The sequence below is a fragment of the Rhipicephalus microplus genome, unplaced genomic scaffold, assembly GCF_043290135.1.
Source record: "Rhipicephalus microplus isolate Deutch F79 unplaced genomic scaffold, USDA_Rmic scaffold_13, whole genome shotgun sequence".
NCBI lineage: Eukaryota > Metazoa > Arthropoda > Arachnida > Ixodida > Ixodidae > Rhipicephalus > Rhipicephalus microplus.
Window position 1 is genome coordinate 28483296 of NW_027464586.1, and position 19467 is coordinate 28502762.

The 19467-nt window shown below is 46.8% G+C and overlaps 1 protein-coding gene across 4 annotated transcripts in view; it reads left to right on the plus strand.

Moving 5' to 3' along the window:
* The window catches only part of LOC119165924 (ATP-binding cassette sub-family C member 2), a 1429043-nt gene that overhangs the window by 1247796 nt on the left and 161780 nt on the right, over positions 1 to 19467 (plus strand). For all 4 annotated transcript variants that reach the window (XM_075882663.1, XM_075882666.1, XM_075882665.1 and 1 more), the window contains one exon: positions 396 to 562. In XM_075882663.1, coding sequence (XP_075738778.1) covers positions 396 to 562 — 167 coding nt within the window. The remainder of the gene's footprint in view (positions 1 to 395; positions 563 to 19467) is intronic.

Genomic DNA, 19467 nt, shown 5'->3' on the forward strand with positions numbered 1-19467 from the left:
TCACGAAACAAAGTTAGAAGTCAGCACTTTTCCTTTCTACCTTGTCTTTTTTTCCTTATTTTCGCGCGATGAAAAAACTTCTAAATATGAGAACACCCGGTGGTCAAAATTTCCGGAGTCTTTCAATACAGCGTCCCTTATGATAATATTCAAGTTTGGGAACGTAAAACGCTAAGTATTTATTATAAATTATTTACTTTCCGAAAGTTCAACAAAACTTTGAACTGAACCTACTGATCAGAACTCATCTTCAACATCGCACGAATGCGACGTGATTTGAAGCATTGATTAAAAGAGCGAAACTTTTTTCTTAGTAGACGCAATTGCAGACGGCTAGTAGCTACTCCACTCTGCTCAAATGTCAGGGAAAATATATTCCTAATTTTTTGTCGCAGGATCCAAGCCTGGTGCGTGGTACTTTGCGTGCTAACCTGGATCCCACCCACCATCATACGGATGAAGAACTCTGGCAGGTGCTGCGACAGACGCATTTGCACAACTTCGTTTCCAGCCAACCACTCAAGCTAATGCTTGAAACGGGAGATGGAGGCGGCAAACTCAGGTGATTGGGCCAATACATACAAGCACCTAAACAAGACGGCAGATTCAATGCGCTTCACGATGTGTCACAGGTCGCATCCAGATTGCCTGATTAGTGAATGAGCATGGACGCCAGTTTATTAGCGTGCACAAATTTCAAGTAAATGCTATTGGTTTTTTTTAATGAGAAGCATTTCTTAGTGAACTTTGGCGACTTTGAGCGCATCGATCGATCTATCTATCTATCTATCTATCTATCTATCTATCTATCTATCTATCTATCTATCTAATTATCTATCTATCTATCTATCTATCTATCTATCTATCTATCTATCCACCTACGACTTTTAGCTCTCATGGCCGTTTCTATAATGGTATCCATACCACACTTGGTATGGCGTAACAAGGCTGTATGAGGAACATATTTGACTAGTCATAACGTGAAAATTTTGACATGTATGTCATGAATGTCACGATTTACATTTCTTGGTCTTGCAGCTCTTGCGGTGGTTTAGTTCCCATTGCATGTTGCAAAACTGGTATGGTATGACATGATTGAATGGCGAACTCAAGCGATAGACCCTAACATAAAAAATCATGACATGCGCGTCATGTAGCGGCATGACTACATGCCACGCTCATGTTGCGCTCGCGGCCGTTTCGCTAGCGTCTCATATGCCGAATTTGGTATTACGGTACGTGAATGGAAGGCGAAGGTATGGGACTGATGCAAACCTGATAAACACGAGATGTGTGTCATGTAACAACGTGACTGCATGCTACGCCCATGATGCGCTCGTAGCCGTTTCACTAGCTTTACTTACGCCAAATTTGGCAGTACGTGATGCCAATGGAGAACGAAGATATATAACTGGTGCAAACATGATAATCGTGAGATGTGCGTCATGTGAGAACATGGCTACATGCCACAGTCGAGGTGGCACTACATTTCGAAGTGACGCGGTGCGCGTGCTCGCCGGCGTTCAATTTGTCGCGTCCCACCGGCATTGCCACGCCCGGCGCCTGTCCCGCAATATATTCGCAGGCGTGCCACGCTGCGTTTTTGACGCATGCGCGTTTCAGGGCGTCCGGCCTTCCTCCATGACGAAAAGAGTGCGACGCATTGTTGTCTCGATAACGTATCGATGTGAAATGTAGCATGTCGCATTTCCTGCCGTTGCCGTTGGGCTGTTCCAACGGATGCTGGTCACGCCTAGCGCGAGACTATAGAGTTCTCGCGTTTTGCTAACGTAGTGTCGCTGTGCCCAGTGTAAGCACTCGTCAACGCGACTTTGCTGTATATTGGCCCATTTATGACACGCTCGCGGTCGCTTAGCTAGCTCTACAAGTATCTAATTTGGTGTAACGTGAGGTCAATGGATGACGAAACATATGACTCGTGCAAACATAATAACCCTGACACACGTGTTATGTGAGAACATGGTAACATACCACGCTCATAGCATGCTTGCAGCCGTTTCGATAGCTCCACATATGCTAAATTTGGTATCACGGGACGTGAATGAATGACGAAGATAAACGACACATCACAACATGATAATCATCACACGGAAGTGATGTACGGTATCATTTACATCCACCTAGTAACGTTGTGCTGATTTTAACGTGAAATATCAACATTTCTCAGTCTTGCTTCGCATATTTAATATTCCCACTGATGGTGGGATCTACCAGTTTTAAATGAGAGGCATTTCTTAGTTAACTTCGGCGACTTGAGCGTATCTATCTATCTATCTATATATCTATCTATCTATCTATCTATCTATGTATCTATCTATCTATCTATCTATCTATCGAGCCGCCTACGATTTTTAGCTCTTATGGCCGTTTCGACAACGGTGTCGATACCAAACTTGGTATGGCATAGCATGACTGTATGAAAAACATATTTGATTAGTCATAACATGGAAATTATGATATGTATGTCATGAATGCCATGATTTAGACTTCATCATTCTTTAGCTGTTGTGTTGGTTTCGTTCACATGGCATGATGCAAAATTGGTATGGTATGACATGATTGCATGGCGAACACAAGCTACAGACCCTAACATGAAAAGTATGATATGCGCGTCATGTACCAACCTGACTACATGCCACGCTCATGATGCTCTCGCGGCCGTTTCAGTAGCGTCCCATGTACGAAATTTGGTATTACGGTACCTGAATAGATGGCGAAGGTATGTGACTGATGCAAAAACGATAGTCAGGAGATGCGTCTCATGTAACAACATGACTATATGCCACGCTCATGACGTGCTGGTGGCCGTTTCATTAGCTTCACATGTACCAAACTCGGTATTATGGGACGCGAACTACCCACATACATAAGTGACACATCCAAACATGAGAATCACGACATACGTGTCATGTAACATTATGACTACATGTAACACTCGTGATGCACTTGTAGCCCTTTCGCTGGCTTCACATATGCGAAATTTTGTATTACGTGAACATATGACTGGTGCAAACTTGATAATCGTGAGATGCGTGTCTTGTGAGAACATGACTACATGCCACAGTCAAGGCACCAATACATTTCGATATGACGCTGTGCGCATGCTTGCCGGCGTTTGTTTTGTCGCATCACGCCGGTGTTGCTACGCCAGGCGCCGGTCCTGCAATATACTCACAGGCGCGTGCCGCGCTGGGTTGCTTTGACGCATGCGTGTTTTAGGGCGTCCGGCGTCCCTCCGTCACGAAAGAGGTAGACACATGATTGTCTTAATAACGCATCGCTGCGAAATCCAGCATGTCACATTTCCCACCGTTCACGTCGGGCCGCGCCGACGGACGCTGGTCGCGCCTGGCGTGAAACTATAGAATGCTCGCAGTTCGCTAACGTAGTGTCGCTTTGCCCAGCGATGCGCGCGCGTCAACGCTACATTGCAGTATATTGGTTTCTTCATTATGCGCTTGAGGTCGTTTTGCTAGCTCCAAAAATGCCAAATTTAGAGTTACGTGAGGTCAAGGAATGACGAAATATATGACTCGTGCAAACATGATAATCCTGACACGCGTGTCAAGTAGGAACATGACAAAACACCACGCTTATGGCGTGCTCGCGGCCGTTTTGCTAGCTCCACATATGCTAAATTTGGTATCACGAGACGTGAATGGATGGCGAAGGTTAACGACACAACAGAAGATGATAATCATGACACGGAAGTCGTGTACGGCATCACTTACATCCACCTCGTAATGTTGTGCCGATTTTAAAGTGACACAGCAACATTTCTCATTCGTGTTTTGCATACCATAGATTCCCTTTGAAAATGGGATCTGCCATTTTTTTAATTCTGCAGTAATTGTCTCAATTACCATCAAGGCCCCTATTTAGCCAATGCGTGTGTTGTCCTGTGCTTCTTGTTCACAGCAAGACTGAAAAATAATTGTGGGGTTTCACGTCCTGAAACTAACAAATTATTATGACTGATGGCGTAGCAGAGGGCTCCGGGAATTTTGACCTTCCGGGGCTCATCGAAGTCCGCCCGAAGCAATGCTTGCACGGTGGCAAATACAAACGAGAACGTCCCGCGGCCATCATCGCTTTACTATACTTGCCTGCTCGTGAACTTTTAACGTTAACAAAAGAAAAGTGACAACACAAGAATCAGACCAAATTTTTGATTAAGTTGCATGGATACTCTAATTCATTGTAGGTGTTTCTTTATAAGCTAAAGCGATGGAAGGCTTGCTGATGCAGTTGCGTCTGGTGGTTCCTATACATTTATTGAATGCTTATATGCGTGTTATTGTGTTTATGCCTGGATAAAACTTCTGTGCTTTCGTATACTCGAACACGTCTGCACTGAAAAAAACTGAATTGCCAGGAAGCATTTTGTTTTTTCCTGCAGTTTTCAGTTGTGATTTTGGGCCCTACAACTGAGTACGTGCATGTCAGTCTGAAATAAGATTGTCCGCGTGAAATGGGTGTACAATACAACTCCAGGGTAGACTATGAATGCGTTTCTGCTTAGCTTTGCATGAGCTCATATGCCTGCTTGTCAAGGTCGAATACTAAAGCACAGCTCGCACAATGTTGAGGAGCCAAAATGCAAAAGAAACAACCGCTCTTTCATTATGCTAGCATGCTTTACCTTCTTTCGAATTTTGGTGAATATATCAGGACAGATGTTGAATTTTGCATGTGAGATACAGAAAGAACACTGGGACGATTTAAATCTGAAAAATTCTGAGCAGAATGTCTTGCAAGTTTACTGGTAACAACAGCACGTCATTCAGCTAAATTCTTTAACAATATGACGCTTGAGAAGCCCTGTGTGGCTTACTGGCGTACTGCATCAATGCGAAAACAAATATAAGTACGTTTTCAACGGGTTTGTGCTATCCGCATCGACGTGAAAAATCAGTCAAAGAGAAAAAAAACGCCCGCATCTTCTTAAGGGGGAACTCAAGTAAATGCCTCGCAGAGTGGTGAGTGTGTCGCGTAAATGTCGGATTGGGTTTTCGTCTTTATTAGTTTTACATACTGCATGAAGGAGAAACGTTGCCATGAACAAGTGAAAAGACGATAATGTTGGGTTGGCCGCACTATTGTTTGAAAGTATGCTGTCGTTCCCATCGCATCTACTCGAGTCAAGCAAAGCGTTAAGTAGAGCGATAGCCAAATCAAGACGCTCTTCACTGAACTCAAAACGCGCGATTCAGTACCTATACGCATAGAGTGTCCTAAAATAACTTGACGAAAATTTGGTGCTCCGATTGTTCAGTGACCATGAAAGTGATTTGTAGTACACGGATTTTTCTAATATTCGTACTTGGGCACGGCGAATCGCCCTTGCAGCTTTGGGTGGACTTGGCAGCTGTTCTGCGAGAGTGACCACTAATCATCTGCACTTCATCATGCAGGTTTTTCTTCATGCCTTCGCTCTGATGCTCTTTCCTGCGCACCACTGGTGCGCGCGCTACCGTCCCGTGGACCTGCTCAGATTTCAGTATGTGGGACATGGCTGGACAGTACTCGGGATTCAACGCGGCAAGCCATGCCACTATCTCAACACTTGGCTCTGGGCACAGTTTGGAGGGCCCCATCGTCAACGGCATCAATCGTTCCCCAAGCTATAAAGCCTCCGCCCCCGTCGGTATCGTCTTGTGGGCTCGGCAGCTGTTCTGCGAGGGCGACCACTAATCCTCTACACTTCATCATGCAGGTTTTTCTTCATTCCTTCATTTTGACACTCTTTCCTGCGCTGTCTGGATCAAGAGCGTGCACATCACTGGTGCGCGCGCTACCGTCCCGTGGACCTGCTCAGATTTCAACATTCGGGACTTGGCTGGACAGTACTCGGGATTCGACGCGGCAAGCCATGCCACTATCTCAGCACTTGGCTCTGGGCACAGCTTGGAGGGCCCCATTGTCAACGACATCAATCGTTACCCAAGCTATAAAGCCACCGCCCCCGTCGGCATCGTCTTGTGGGCTCGGCAGCTCTTCTGCGAGAGCGACCACTAATCCTCTGCACTTCATCATGCAGGTTTTTCTTTCTGCCTTCACTTTGACGCTCTTTCCTGCGCTGTCTGGGCCAACAACGTGCACATCACTGGTGCGCGCGCTACCATCCCGTGGACCTGCTCAGATTTCAACATGCGGGACTTTGATGGACAGTACTCAGAATGCAACGCGGCAAGCCATGCCACTATCTCAGCACTTGGTCCTGGACACAGCTTGGAAGGCCCCGTCGTCAATGACATCAATCGTTCCCCAAGCTATAAAGCCACCGCCACCGTCGGCATCGCTTTGTGGGCTCGGCAGCTTTTCTGCAAGAGTGACCACTAATCCTCCGCACTTCATCATGCAGGTTGGTCCTTCCTACAGCCTATACGCGAAAAAGTCGAGCAATTACTTCTTACTTCAGCTGCCGAGCCCACTGCGCCTGTTTGCCACTTGTTGTGAGTGTGGAGCTGTCGTGCGTTCCTTGCTGCTAGTCGCGGATGAAATCGAGTCGAACCCAGGACCCGATAATGCGGCGATTCTCGCCGAGCTGCGTAAGCTAACTGCCGGTCAAGCAACTGTCATTATGGAAAATAAAGATATTAGGCACAACTTGTTGCCACGAATAACACTATCGCCGAGCTCGCAAAGCGTGGGGCTTTTGTGGAAGCGTGTTGTGAACACATCGAGCACTTGCGGCAGCAGCTTGGAACCGTACAGACTGACGACACCGAAACTGTGTATCGTGTTTCTCTTTTAGAAAGCTGTTTTGATCATGCCAAAAATTGGTCCCGCCGCAACAAGCTGAACTTTTATGGTATCCGCGATTCTTCATCTGAATAGCCGGCACACCCTGAAGAAGCGATCATTCAACTTTGATCCAAACAACTGAATATAACAGTCGACACAAAAGAAATAGAAAGAGTGCTTCACTAGGGTTGCCATAGCTCTGGGCGTAATCGTCCCATAATTGTCAGATTTTCTGCCTTTAAGACGAAAGAGGCGATCCTTACTAACGCTCGCAAGTAGAAAGGTACCACATACGCCATTGGGGAGGACTTTATCAACGGGTACAAAATGCACGTAAACACCTTGTCGCCTTTGTGAAAAACAAGTCCGTGACTTACTCACTTCGATATAAAACGCTACACATTGGCCCACGACGCTTCTTCTTTGATGAAGCTTCACAATGTATGAAAGAATAACTATAGCTAAATCGTCACGCCCATCAACAGTGCAGCCACCTTACTCGCATGCCCCGTGCCACCGTTTCACTCTCGGTTGTCTTCACTAACATTCGCAGCTTCCTTCTAAAACGTGAAGTAGTGTCAAATCTGGTGTAATCTGCATTACAATCGTCCGATAGTAATGTCTTTGTACTAACCGAAACATGGCTTTGCAGTGAGATCGTTGATGCTGAAATTTTAAACAACTTTCCCAACTTTGATAATTTTCGAAAAGACAGGTATGGTGGCAGGGGGGGTGGGGTAATAATCACCGTTCATACTGAACTATCCTGTTGCCCTGTCAATATATCAAGTGACCTAGAAATTTTGTGGTTTATGTGCCGTACCGAACCTTCATTTATTATTCTTGGCGTGTGCTACAGGCCCCCTACTCATCATTCCGATTTTCCCAGCAAACTTAACAATATATCGAGTGATTTAGTCAAGCGGCACCCTGATGCATGCATCTTGCTTTTCGGTGACTTTAATTACCCCCGTATTGATTGGTATTCTATACAATTAGCGACAGGTAACTTGGAGGCTGCTGAATTTCTGTACTTTTTGCCTTAACCATAATCTGACCCAAATGATAAAATAACCAACTCTTCGCACGGTAGATTGAGCCAACACGTTTGACCTTATTCTGATATCGCATCCTGAATTCATGTCATCAATAATTTACCTTAAAGGAATAGGCTACCCTAAAGTATTTCATGCCACATTTTCTCTCAAACCATTTTTTCGCCCATTTCCCAGCAAAAACAATTCGCCTCTACAATAAAGGTAACTACTTGTCCATAAACGACGAACTGCATGAATTTTATCGGTCCTACCAGTCGTCATTTCACAATCGCTCTATGCAACAAAACTGGTCAGATTTTCAGGGCAAGATGAATGTTTTAGTGGACAAATATATTCCAGTCACCACTATTCCTTCTAATCGTCATAAGCCGTGGTATACCAAAAACCTTAAAACACTTGAGAACAAAACGAAGCGGCTTTTTCGTAACACGAAGTGTAAACCAATCGCGGACTCGTTGGACAGATACTATCAAGGCGAACGCGCGAATCTCGCAGAAGTTCGTCAACGTAAACATTCCTTTTTTCACTCGGACCTTCCCCGCATGATTACCGATAACCCCCGTCAATTCTGGCAGATCATGAACCCTCAGCCCAACCGCTCTATCCGTATCTATAAGGATCATGGTGATATTCTTTCAGATTCTGAGTGCGCAAATACATTCAACGGCGCTTTTTCATTCGTTTTCACAGCCGAACCAGCCGCCCCCCACCTGAGTGCCCTACGCCTGTCATGTCAATAATGCTGGCTATAAATGTCTCGGCCGAAGGCATCGCATCACTGATTGAAAAGCTAAAAGTTTCTTCGTCGCAGGTGTTGATGACGTCACTTCTAAACTTGTTGTTCTCACAGTCTCTATCAGGCACTCTACCGAACGAATGGAAAATGGGGAAGGTCGTTCCTGTTTACAAGTCAGGTAACAGAGTTTCACCATTAAACTACCTCGGCTGCTGACCCGCAATTTGGCGGGTTCAAATCCTGGCTGCGGCAGCTGCATTTCCGATGGAGGCGGAAATGTAGGCCCGTGTGCTCAGATTTGGTTGCACGTTAAAGAACCCCAGGTGGTCGAAATATCCGGAGCCCTCCACTACGGCGTCTCTCATAATCATATCGAGGTTTTGGGATGTTAAACTTCCTCGATTCCAACAGCTTTTTCCATTCATCACAGCATGGTTTTCGCAAAGGTCTGTCCTGTGAAACAGCTCACTCTTTTTATTCATGATCTGCATTCCAACATGAACTCTAACACACAGGTAGACGCAATATTGCTTGACTACGCTAAAGCCTTCGACAAGGTACCACATCAACGCTTGCAGTAAAAAATTTCTCTCTTAGGTATGCATTCAGATGTCATACACTGGTTTAAAGAATTTCTTACTAATCGGTCTCGGTGTGTGTGTATCAAAACATAGCCTCTAACCCCGTGCCTGTAACCTCCGGCGTCCCCCAAGGTTCCGTGCAGGGTTCCCTATTGTTCCTGACATATATCAATGATCTGATTTTGGAAGTTACTTGCTCTATTGGTATGTTCGCAGACGACTGCCTTATTTACAACTCAATAAGAAATACCTCCGACCAGGCTGTGCTGCAGAGCAGTTTATCTAAAATCCTGAATTGGTGCGATCGCTGGCTGATGGTCCTGGATTTCAGTAAATGTAAATTAATGACCGTTACCCACTCGCGAAGCCCTCTCCTTTATCCGTACAAAATTGCTAGCATTCCTATAGAATCTGTTAGTATCTTCAAATATCTCGGTGTAACTATCTCCAAAGATTTCAATTGATTTCCGCTTGTGTCCAACGTCATTTCATCCAGTAACAAAACCATAGGCTTTCTCAGATGTCATTTACGCAGCTCTCCTTCTCACGTTAAACACATCGCATACAAATCTTCAACTCGACAAAAACTTGAGTACGCCTCCGCAATCTGGAATCCTCATCAATCTTATCTCATAGACGCATTAGAAGTGGTGCAGAACTGCGCCATCAGGTTCATTCACTCATCATATTCGTATACCGTTAGTGTATCCTCATTAAAGGCGGCAACTGGCCTGCCCAACCTTTCTTGTCACCGTCGCAGTGCCAGCCTATTCCTGTTTCACAAAAGCATTACAGTTCACTCAATCAGCCACCTTACATTTCACCGCCTGCTCGCATATCCCTTCGTAGAGGTCATTGCTTAAGTGCTGCTCGTACTCGAACCCGTACTCTCACCTTCTCGTCTTCTTTTTTCCCACGCACCATTGTAGACTGAAATGGCCTTCCCTACGCCGTCGTTGCCACCACCAACCCAGATGCTTCCATTAATGCTGTAACGTGCACCTCTCATCCTGAACGGTCATGTATCATGTATCCTTAGTGTACACTCACTCCTTATGTAATGCCCCCACTCGGGGCCTTTAAGGAAATAAAGTGGAAGTTTATTGCTGCGTTTCAGTTTTGTTTCGAAGAAAAGAATGAACCCATACGAACTTCTTGACGCGATTTGAAAAAGTAAGCCAAGAATTCTAAAATGCAATAGCAACCAGCCCAAGTAGACACTCTTTAGCAAAAATAAATATGGTGGTGAAGCAGAACCGCTGGAAGTTGGACGATTTTGGTTTCGTGGAAAAACAGCTTTCAGCCACACGAACATACACAGGGCCAGAAGCGGGCCAGAAGTCAGAAGCTTCGACAAATCTGTGTACTAACTATAATTTTAAGCTCGCTGAAGTGCCGTGCTTTGCAGCCCCTATAGGAACTAGCGCCAGAGTCTCCTCTTGTGTATATTAGGAAACTCTATGCCAATACGGGGTGGCCTGTGAGCAGTTGTGCAGCACGAGCAGTCGGTTTTTACTATACTCGGCGACAACTTTTCTTGGTGCTGAGGATAAAGCTACGGGTACGGAGCTTCTACACATGTGGTGAAACGCAAGTAGTCTGTTATGGCATGCCTTTCGTAACACTACAGAAAGTGACAGAGGAGCACCGTCAGCGTTTCAAGTAGGCGCAGACGCGGCTCAGCGTTTCAGGTGGTACGTAGAAACGTGGCACTTTTTTGTGCGTTCGAAAACACAATGTCACTACGAATAAATTAAAAGAAATACGCATATCTAACTGGCATAAGCTGCGTCCTGTTGTTTCAAATAGCTTCACGTACAAAATAACGGAAGACTGTTGTATCTCACGTTGAAAATGTGGGTGCCAGTGTGGAACTATGTTCACTGGCGGTATGATGCACGTGATTTCGCTCTGTAGCTCTCGCTCCAATGCCTAGAAAAGTTATCGCCGAGTTTGCGCTTTGATCGCCTGTATGATGGCGCCACCACTCGACGAGTGTGCACAAAGCAGTTGCACAATCTTCCAACCGCCCATGAGATTCCATGCATTCTGAATGAAATTTGCGCGTCCATTGTGAAAGAACAAGTGAGTGCCGTTTCTCAAGCGTTTTTTGCACCAGCAACAAGAATTTCTTTCTCGCTTTTAGTGCCTTGGCATATTCCAAGTTAACCCATCTTACCGCTTTTCTTTTTTATTTATTTCGGGTGACGTCGGAGCACATTTATTGCAAACGGCAGCGTGCCCAACAAGACTAGCAACTGGTCACTTTCGTCGCGGTCTCAATTGTACAATGCGACGTTAAAATTTCCTAAAGACTGCACACACAGGCTAATCTTCCTGTGTGAGCACACACAGGACGATTAGCCTTGATTTCGCTCAGCTGCCATCGCATCAACGGAAATGCTTTAGATGCTTCAGACGCGTACTTTTGTTCGTTGGTCACTGTGCAAGTTGGCCTCCTACAGGGCCGCGGTTTTTCTTGACAGTCAGCTGTGTGTGTAGCTCTCGGCATCGCGGCTGTTTGTTGGGCCGAGGAGGAAAGCAGATGCTACATCTTGGGTACCACTGGTATAATTACAACTTTTAGCGGTGTTACTGTACGTACGCACACGATTGTGACACAGGTAAATCACCACGCTCAGCGTGGCACATCGACTTGACACCAGTGTGCGGTAACAAGTGCTTGTTTGTTTGTTTGTCACTTTTTTATCCTGGCGCAACCCATCATGGGGGATCGGCCATGAAACGATCGGCGTCTGTTGTTATCATTGTTGTGTTCGCTAATATTTAAATGCAATTGGTCAACTTTTTTTAAAAGGTAGTTGAGGCTGTAAGTCACCCTTCTACATGCTCGCTATTCCACAAACAATAATTGTAGAATCGCATGTCTTTTGTATTTTCACGTAACAGAGGAGAATCTAGCATGCGATGTATCCACACTACAGGCGTGGGCATTTTCTTTTTAATCTGAGTAAAGCCCTGCGGGCGAACGTTTTGTGTTTAAAACTCAGATTTTTGTGCTGAATTTGAAGTGCTTTTGAAAGAGAATTGTTGCTTCAACCATGTAAGTGAGTGAATAGACTTTCGGAAGTAACTCATTGTAATGCAGTTAGAAGTTCCTTATATTTTTTCTATGGTCTGTGAAATAATGAAAAATAACAGTACACCCACAAACTGAATGATGGCGAGTGGGGTGAAACGTCCGTCAGTGCGTCCGCGCTTCCGTCCGTCCTTTCGTGCGTTCATCTATGCATCTGTGCGTCCGTCTGTTCAGCAACCATTGGTCCATCCCTGATTCCTTTCGGCCGTCCATTCATTCGTGTGCATTCATCCGTCCGTCTGTACGTCCGTCTATACATCGATCCATGCATTCGTTCACCGTCTGTGCGCCGTTTTATCCGTCCATGCATCTGCCTGTCTGTCCACCCGTGTGACCGTCCATCCATCCATCTAGTGAACACTTCAAGTACCGCCATCTCACATGTTATCATATATTCATCATATAAAAGTACCGCCATCCAGCGGACATTCCAAGGACTCAACGAAAGGTTGCTACAAACTACTAGTATCACAACTTATACTACTGCATACATCGCGGACGCATGACCCACGGCCTAAGAAGCTTCGCTCCTAGAAGTAAGAGCTTTGCCGCAGAGATGAAGCAGTGAACGCGGAAGCAACAAATTAAAAGGTCGCGCGCAGAATGAAAGCAGATCAGAACGTACGCCGTGTCTCGCATGCACAAATGACGCTCGAAACTTACTCACATTCACAAATGACCGCGAACAAACGTCTCAGATGTTACTTCGCTATGTCTGAAAAGCGCGCACGTTTTGCAAACGAAGACGGAGAAATGATTGCAGTGACCTTTGTGAACCTGGTAACTACCATAGAATGGCTCCGGTGAAAGCCCAAGGCCGGCCAAGACGTACGTTGCTCCTCACGACGAGATAAGGACGCGCGAGTGAGCATCTACCCCCTCGTCTCCGCGGGGCAAAGCACGCGTGAGAAATAGGAGCATGCGCTGGCACGTCGGGACAATGTGGTGACGTGCGCTCATTGTGCAATGTTGCTGACATTGTTGAAAATACTATAGTTCCTACCCCCCTCCGAGATGCCCGTCACCAGCAGTTGTGAATAGCTTGGCGAGGTGCTCCTTTATAGCAGAGTGGTTAACGCTTTGCACTCGCACCTCAGAAGTACCACGTTCACTTCCGCACGCCAGAGTCTTTTCTGGATTATTTTTCTTTGTTACGCATATATATATATATATATATATATATATATATATATATATATATATATATATTTATTTATATATATATATAAATATTGTGAGGAGGTTTATTAGCCGTTAAAGACAGCGACGAGACAGCGTCAAGAACCGTCCAGCGATCGGCACAGCAACGAACCGAAGCACGAGCCGAGAGAGCCAGGCGTTGGCGATGCTGCTCGCTGCAGACACAACTTCTTCTTCACAATCGCCCCCGCTGAAAAAGGAGCCATCCTGGCGACTTAAGAAGTTTCAGGCAAAGGCTCATGGTACGGTTTCAGTCGGGAAACATGGACGATGTCACGTGCACGCCGGCGCATGTCGTCCGATCGGGAAACTGGTTCAATTAGGAAATTAACCGGAGAGGTTTTCTCCAAAACAGTGTAAGGCCCCTCGTACCGCGGGACAAGTTTCGAGGAGAGTCCCGGTGTTTGGTATGGGATGGCAAGCCACACAAGAGACCCTGGGGCATAGTTGGGATCCGGAAGAGAGGTGCTACAAGTTTCTTTCTGGCGTTGTTGTTCTTCCGAGGTGAACGCACGGGCGAGCTGGTGGCACTCTTCGGCTTGTCTAGCAGCATCGGAGATAGGTGGACACTCGGAAGCATCAGGACGGTAAGGAAGTAGGGTATCAATTGTATGGGAAGGCTCACGTCCGTAAAGAAGAAAGAAAGGTGAGAATCCCGTGGTGGATTGTATTGCGGTGTTATATGCGAACGTGACGTATGGGAGAACACGGTCCCAGTTGCTGTGATCAGATGCCACGTACATTGAGAGCATATCACCTAGCGTGCGGTTGAACCTTTCCGTTAGTCCGTTAGTCTGCGGGTGGTATGCTGTCGTTTTCCGATGAATGACGTGGCATTCCAAAAGCAGAGTTTTGACGACCTCGGAAAGAAAAGCGCGGCCTCTGTCACTAAGGAGCTCTCGAGGTGCACCATGTCGAAGGATAAAGCGTTGCAAAATGAAAGAGGCGACATCCTGAGCTGTAGCGGTCGGCAAAGCGGCTGTTTCGGCGTAGCGTGTCAGGTGGTCGACCGCCACTATAATCCACCGATTACCATCTGGTGTCAATGGAAGGGGACCGTAAAGGTCAACGCCGACGCGATCAAATGGCTTGGCAGGGCATGGAAGTGGCTGCAATGCGCCAGTCGCACGTGGCAGTGTTGATTTCCGTCGCTGGCAGTGAGGACAGCACTGCACGAATTTACGTACAAAATTGTACATGCCACGCCAGTAATAGCGATGGCGAAGGCGTTCATATGTTTTGAACACTCCGGCGTGGCCACATTGCGGATCGTCGTGAAGGGAGGCGCATACTTGCGATCGTAAAGTGCGTGGAATGACCAGCAACCACCGGCAGCCATCGGGAACGTAGTTGCGTCGATGAAGAAGTTGATCGCGGATGGCGAAATGGAGAGCTTGACGTCGGAGGGATCGAGATACTGGAGTGTTGGGCGTGCCAGATAAATATTCGATAAGAGAGGCGATCCACGGGTCACGACGTCGTTCGGTGGCAATTGATTCAAGATTTAACGATGACAAGTACTGGAAGCACGTGTTTCCGCACGTCGGATCTGGTGGCAAAGGTGAGCGGGACAGGGCATCAGCGTCAGAGTGTTTGCGTCCGCAGCGGTATACGACGCGAATGTCGTACTCCTGGATGCGGAGTGCCCATCGCGCAAGGCGGCCAGAAGGGTCTTTCAGTGTGGAAAGCCAGCAAAGCGCATGGTGATCAGTTACTAGATCGAACGGGCGGCCGTATAAGTACGGCCGAAACTTTCCAAGCGCCCACACCAGAGCCAAACACTCTTTTTCTGTCACGCTGTAATTAGTTTCGGCTTTCGTCAAAGTGCGGCTAGCGTAGGCTACAACATATTCTGAATAGTCGGTCTTTCGTTGAGCGAGGACCGCGCCTAGCCCGACGCCGCTGGCGTCGGTGTGCACTTCGGTAGGAGCCGTCGGGTCGAAGTGGCGAAGAATAGGTGGGGAAGTAAGCAGACGGCGCAGAGTAGCGAAGGCAACGTCACATGCAGGGGACCAGGAGGTGAGGTTCCCGTCACCGCGAAGAAGCTGCGTTAACGGTGACATGATAGATGCAAAATTGCGAACAAAGCGCCGGAAATAGGAGCATAGGCCTACAAAACTGCGAAGTTCTTTCATGGTCGTCGGCTTGGGAAATTCTGCGACTGCTCAAAGTTTTGCTGGGTCTGGTAATACGCCGTGCTTAGACACGATGTGGCCTAGGATGACGAGCTCGCGTGCAGCGAAGCGGCATTTTTTTAGGTTAAGCTGCAGACCAGCGTTGGTCAGACAACTCAAAACGTGCCTGAGGCGAAGGAGGTGGGTAGGAAAGTCATGGGAGAAAACCACGACATCGTCGAGGTAACACAGGCACATATTCCATTTGAGGCCACGTAGCGTATTATTCATAAGACGTTCAAACGTGGCAGGCGCGTTACAAAGCCCAAAGGGCATGACGTTAAATTCATATAGTCCGTCTGGTATAATAAATGCCGTTTTTTGGCGATCGGCTTCTGCCATTGGGACCTGCCAGTAGCCAGACCGCAAATCTAGCGACGAGAAAAATTCCGCTCCGTGAAGGGTGTCAATGGCGTCATCAATGCGCGGCAAAGGATAGACGTCCTTGCGGGTTATCTTATTCAAACGACGATAGTCCACGCAAAATCGGATAGATCCGTCTTTCTTACGCACCAGGACGACGGGAGACGCCCAAGGACTGTGAGATGGTCGAATGACGTCCCTACGAAGCATATCTTCGACTTGATCGTTGATGACGCGGCGCTCTTCAGCGGAGACACGGTATGGTCTTTGACGCAGTGGCTGGTGTAGGCCGGTGTCAACATGATGTTTGACTTGTGATGTGCGGCCCAGTTGAGGTTGCGACACATCGAACGAACTCCTGAACTCATGGAGAAGATTCAGCAGGCCGGCATGTTCGGTGGGAGTGAGAGTGTCAGCGATGGCGCTGGAAAACGTATCATTGGACGACTCCCCAAGTGCTGACAGTGCTTTTGGGTGGTCGCAGTAGTCGTCCGGGACATCAAACAAAAACGAAGGGTCGAGATCCTGCACGCGGCCGAGACATTCCCCCGCAAGCAATGTGACAGGTGTGGAAAGCGGATTGCTTACGAACATGTTGCTTCTTCCGGCGGCAAGGTCAATTGTTGCGAAAGGCAGCGGCAAAGCTCGACGACATTTGAAGATATCGGAAAGCATAAAAAGAACTGTAGCGTCAGTGTAGGCGTTGCATGAAACGGGAACAAGGGCGAAATTTCGAGGCAGAATATCGGTATCTTCAAGAACGAGCAACTTCGGCGGCTGATGAGGAGCGTCCAGTAATGGGACATCACACAAGGGCGAAAACTCAACTTCGGCACGTGCGCAGTCAATGACGGCATTATGGCGGGATAGGAAGTCCCACCCGAGGATGACGTCATGCGAACAGACAGGGAGAACAATAAACTCCACGATGTAAAGAATGCCTTCGATGGAGACTCTTGCAGTGCAGGCTGCGAGAGGCGTTACTTGCTGTGCGCTTGCTGTGTGAAACGACAGTCCCGAAAGCGGCGTCGTTACTTTGCGTAATAAACGGCAAAGATTAGCGGCAATAACAGAAACAGCGGCGCCAGTGTCCACAAGGGCGAAAGTACAATAACCTTCAACAGTTACTGCGACCACGTTAGCAGGAGAGGAGCGAGGGCTTAGACAGTTCGAAAACGGCGCAGTTCTTGCCTCTTGAACTGCGTTGCTTAGTTTTCCTGGTCGGAGGGTCCGGGCCGGCGACGCATGGGGGAGGGCGATCGCCGACTAGGAGAGGGTGCGCGTTGCGGCTGAAAGTCTAGGTGGTCAGTAGGTGCATAGCGAGGTGGCGAGACCGGCCCGTATTGGACGAAGGGTTGGCTTCCGGGATGCGACGACCGGGCATAGTTGCCGAACGTCTGAGGTCGACGGCGGCAGTAGCGAGCAACGTGTCCGGGAGTGAGGCAAGCGTAGCAAATCGGTCGGTTATCGGGCGTCCTCCAGAAATTGGCGACTGGTGCTGCCGCCCAAGGTGCAGTATAAGCAGCCGGGTGTGCGGGCTGTGAGCGCGTGGTGTAGGGTGGTTGCGGGAGCCTACGTACAGCGTCTGCATATTTATTTATTTATTTATTTATTTCGACATACTGCCAATCCCATCAGAGATTTTAGCAGGAAGGGCGTGAACATAAAAATTCGAATAGGTACACAATAAAGACATACATCGCGATAAAGTACAGAATGAAGCTAACAGAATCGGATCATTTAACAATTTCAGATCAAAGAAGGCATAAAACATTAGTGTAAAGAGAAGTTGTCAGAAGAAAATAAATGCAGTGACTTGGTTGACACATTGGTTGACATATTGGCATATGCATCAAGAAACACAACAAGAAATCACAGCAATAAGAAACTACCCTACAATATGGCAAAGTATTTCAAGGAAGGGCAAATTTATACACACTGAAAAACAGAAACATGTTCAAGAATAAACAGGGCGATTTCTCTTCACCTGGATTCAGTACTAAAAATTGAATAAAGAAAAAAAATGATGACATGATACTTCGCTCGTACATTGTTCACACGAACACCCATATTAAAATCAACCAGGTGATTCCGTTTGCATAATACAAAGTTCATTTTCGACAAGGGTTAGAAATTTTGCTAATTCGGTAGTGCTGGAGATACTCGGATCCAGTTTATTCCATTCATTAGTGGCTAACGGAAAGAATGAGTACCTAAAGCAGTTTGTGTTGAAGGAGTATTCGTTAAGTCTCATTGGGTGTTTTTGGCGTGTTTTTCTAGTTTGATCAAACGTAAGATAGGCGGATACATCAATGTTTAAATGACCATGTATTAATTTATGTATGAGTTTTGCACGTGCTAACCTTGTTCTATTCATTAGAGTAAGTAATCCAGCTTTTTTCATTAGTTCAGTCGGAGAATCTGTATGTCTGTACTTGTTGTAGATGAACCTCAAAGCTTTCCTTTGTATTCCTTCCAGTTTCGTGATTTGCTGTTTTGTGAATGGTGACCAAATAATATTACCGTATTCCAGTAATGATCGCACAAGGGAAGTGTATGCAAGCAGTTTTAGAGAAGGCGGGGCCTGGCGAAGCCTGTATCTGAGTGTAAACAAGCGGCGTAGTGCAGCTGAAGTAACGTAACTTATGTGTGCATCCCATCTTAGATCTTCAGTTATAATAATTTCAAGATATTTATGCTGACTTACTCTAGTTATGGGAATGTCATTAATGGTGTAAAGAAAATTTGACCTAGTTTTTTTTCGACTTACTGATAAAATTGTACACTTGTTTGCATTAAGTGACATCTGCCATTTAGGGCACCAGCAGGAAACATCTTGTAAAGCACTATTTAAAGCTACATGGTCCTCCGTTGAGTTTATTTCTCGATATAGCACGCAGTCATCCACGAATAATTTGATTTTTCCTTAATATTTGTAGGCAAATCATTAATAAAGAGAAGAAACAAAATTGGCGCCAGCACACAGCCCTGCGGAACTCCAGATGTGACGGAGGTGGTAGCAGAGGTTTCATCGTTAAATTCCACATACTGTGTACGATCAGTAAGATAATTTTTGATCCAGTTAAGAACAGTAGAATTTCCTAAGGTGGCCTCAAGTTTTTGAAGTAGTTTCTTGTGCGATACCTTGTCGAATGCTTTGGCAAAATCGAGGAAGATTAGATCAGTTTGTGATATGTGAGCGGCGCGGCTACGGGCTGCATCTCTTGTGAAAAGGCGACAGGCGGAGCCACAGGCTGCGTTGCATAGGTTAGGGACGCGGCCACAGGCTGAACGGCTGGCGGATAGGCGACAGGAGCGCCTACCGGCCGTGCGACACCCGGGCAGTGACCACGGCTTGATAGAGGTGGCTCGTAGTGCGCACGAGGAACAGCTTGTGCAACCTCTTCCGATATAGCCGTGCTAAGCGGGGCAGGTAGACGGGTGGTGGTCTCGTGAGTAAAGGGCACTAGGGAAAGTTGGTGGGCGA